Below are 3,059 nucleotides of genomic sequence, written 5' to 3' on the forward strand. Positions count from 1 at the left end.
CCTGGTTCTTTTAAGTGGATATGATGGGGATTGAACCGGGGACTTCCTGCACACAATTCAGATGCTCTGCCACTGAGCCCTCCCTAAAAGAAAAAAAGGAGGAGATATTTTTTGTTCAGAAACAGGTCTTTGGAGGAATTGAAAAGAATGTAGCTAAAAAAAGAGATGTCTATATTTCTCATTTAGGCTCTGATACTCACACTAGGAATGTATGGTTGGCTGGACCATCAAACCCAGAAGGAAGGACTGGGCTGCCAAATAACCACACTATTTTGTTTTCTTTCAATAGGGAGGTACAGAGACAAAAATCCTTGCAAGGGTGTCATGCCCTCCTCCAATCAATCTCTTGGTCCCCCAGCTTTCTTCCTGACAGGATTTCCTGGGCTGGAAAACTCCCATGTCTGGATTTCCATCCCCATCTGCTCCATGTACTTTGTGTCCATCGCTGGGAACTGCACCATCCTCTTCATGATCAAGACAGACCAAACCCTCCACGAGCCCATGTACTATTTCCTCTCCATGCTGGCACTCTCAGACCTGGGCTTATCTTCTGCTACCTTGCCCACCATGCTGAGCGTCCTTTGGTTCAACCACCGCTGGATCCACTTTGACGCCTGCCTGACGCAGATGTACTTCATCCACACCTTCTCCATCATTGAGTCAGGCATTCTACTCTCCATGGCCTTTGACCGCTTAGTGGCCATCCGCAACCCACTGAGGTACACATCAGTCTTGACCAATGAAGCCATTGTCAAGATTGGGGTGGGGGTTTTCCTCCGGGCCGCCTTCCTTGTCTTCCCAACTGCCTTCCTCCTTAAGAGGCTGCAATATGGAAGAACAAATGTGCTCTCCTATTCATTCTGTTTGCACCAGGATATTCTGAATGTGGTGCGCTCAGACAGAAGAACAAGTAGCATCTATGGCTTGATGGTGGTCCTCTCCTCCATGGCTGTTGACTCTGTATTGCTCATTGTGTCCTATATCATGATCCTCAAAACTGTGCTGAGCATCGCCTCCAAGGTGGAGCGGCTGCGGGCCCTGAACACCTGCATCTCCCACATCTGTGCTGTCCTCACCTTTTATATACCCATGATTGGTCTCTCTATGATCCACCGATATGGGAAAAATGCCCCACCAGTGGTTCACATCCTCATGGCCAACGTCTACCTTTTGGTGCCACCCCTGATGAACCCAGTTGTGTACAGCGTGAAAACAAAACAAATCAGAACACGGATCATTAGAAAGTTCTGGAAGGATAAAGGTTCAACGGAAGCCTCTTAGGTCTACCATCTTGACCAAGAAAGGGGTGGCAACGTGTCTTTGTTTTTCTCAAGTCAGGGCTGTACCACTTCTGAAATCACACATGCAGGAACAAAGACTGCTGTAGTCTGGGTTGTAGATTCTGCAGCGAGATTCTGCATTTATGCTTAACCAGTGAATAACCAGACCTGGCAGTGAAGGGCTCTTATTAGACAAGCAGGCACGGGCCAAAATCCATTCTTCAAGATTAGCCCCATTATCTGTGGTGACTCCATAGGCAGAGCACCATTTGGTGTACCTTGGGGGGCATTTCCAACTATTTTTCTCTCTTTTCTGTCTGTTGTTGATCTTCTCTAGAAGGACAGCCTACCTAGAACACCAAGCTATCCAAACTTGTTGTTTCACGAAAAACTTACCTTTTGGTGTCAATGTGTTCAGCTTTGACTCAGTTTGTTTAAGAAGCTGTTCCATATTCTGACTGTATCTTTTAGAGACTGAAACGTGTTTGAACATTGAACTTAACCTGCTTACTGTGCCTGTTTGCATTTGAGTCTAACTCCCTGTCCTCTTAGATTAGTGATTTGTTTGCAATGTAAATGAAGTGGTACACACGAACACATGAAGATGCCTTGTAGTGGATCAGACCATCAGTCCATCAAGGTAAGTGTGGTCTAATTAGACTGGAAGCAGCTCTCTTGGGTCTTAGGCTGTCTTTCTCTTTCTTTCTTTCTTTCTTTCTTTCTTTCTTTCTTTCTTTCTTTCTTTCTTTCTTTCTTTCTTTCTTTCTTTTATTTAGTGAAGTATGCAAAATATTACAGAATATACCAAAGTATACAAAATATGCAAAAAAACATAGTAAGAAAGAAAGAAAGAAAGAAAGAAAGTGAAGAAAAAGTGAAATATAAAACAATACAAAAACCAGCTTCCAACTCTCCTCATACAGAACAGAATATTATATATGTTATTTCTTTTGTGAATAACACTTTAATTTTATCTGTTTCTACTTTATTTATTATTTAGCTATTTTCATCTTAGTCTACAATTTAGTAAGTTTAGGTTCTAAGACCTAGGGTCATTTTTCTATCCCTAAAATACTGATTTATATAAATTGACCATACCTTCCAGTCTGTATTAAAGTCGGAAACCCAGCTATCTTCTATATACTTACTTAACTTGGCTATCTTGGCCAACTCCATAACTTTCTGATGCCATTCATGCAATGAGGGTACTTCTTCTGTTCTCCATTTTTTCGCCCATATGATTCTTGCCGCTGTTGTTAAATATCTAAAGATATCTCCCAACTATCTTTCAAATCATCTACGACCCAACCAGTTTTTAGCTGAAGATGCTGGGGATGGAATTTGGAACCTTCTACATGCAAAGCAGATGCTCAACCACTGAGCCACAACCTCTCCCCATTTTTTCCTGTTTTTAAAGTTTGTATCACCTAATTTTGTCTTACTCTATTTTCATTTAATTTATGTTCCAAAATTTTAGCTATAAAGAAAATATTCCATTTTTCATTAAATTCTAAAATTCATCGATTATGTATAAGAGATGTCAGTTTTGCAATAATTGTGTACTCTGTTAGTTGATTAATCCATTCATCTAAATTTGGGTATATCTCTGTTTTCCATTTTCCCACATAGATCACTCTTGCCACCATCACCATATACTTAAATAGTTCATTATGTGTTTTTGAGACTCCCCCTTAGGCGACAGCATGGGCCCCTGTGCCGTTCTGGCGCTGGCGCAGCGGTTGCACTGCCACTGGCTCTCCACACCAGCCTAACTCCTCC

The 3,059-nt window shown here is 41.9% G+C and overlaps 1 protein-coding gene across 1 annotated transcript; it reads left to right on the plus strand.

The window, feature by feature from the left end:
- Nucleotides 1–324: 324 nt before the first annotated feature.
- LOC130485573 (olfactory receptor 51G2-like) lies at nt 325–1,281 on the plus strand. The gene has a single exon (XM_056858789.1). The coding sequence runs from the start codon at nt 325–327 to the stop codon at nt 1,279–1,281; it is 957 nt and encodes a 318-aa protein (XP_056714767.1).
- The last annotated feature ends 1,778 nt before the right edge of the window (nt 1,282–3,059 follow it).

This window comes from Euleptes europaea, chromosome 12, assembly GCF_029931775.1.
Source record: "Euleptes europaea isolate rEulEur1 chromosome 12, rEulEur1.hap1, whole genome shotgun sequence".
NCBI classification, from domain to species: domain Eukaryota; kingdom Metazoa; phylum Chordata; class Lepidosauria; order Squamata; family Sphaerodactylidae; genus Euleptes; species Euleptes europaea.

Excerpts from the sequence above, each read along its gene's own strand:
- LOC130485573 (XM_056858789.1), top strand. The coding sequence starts at position 325 with ATGCCCTCCTCCAATCAATCTCTTGGTCCCCCAGCTTTCTTCCTGACA.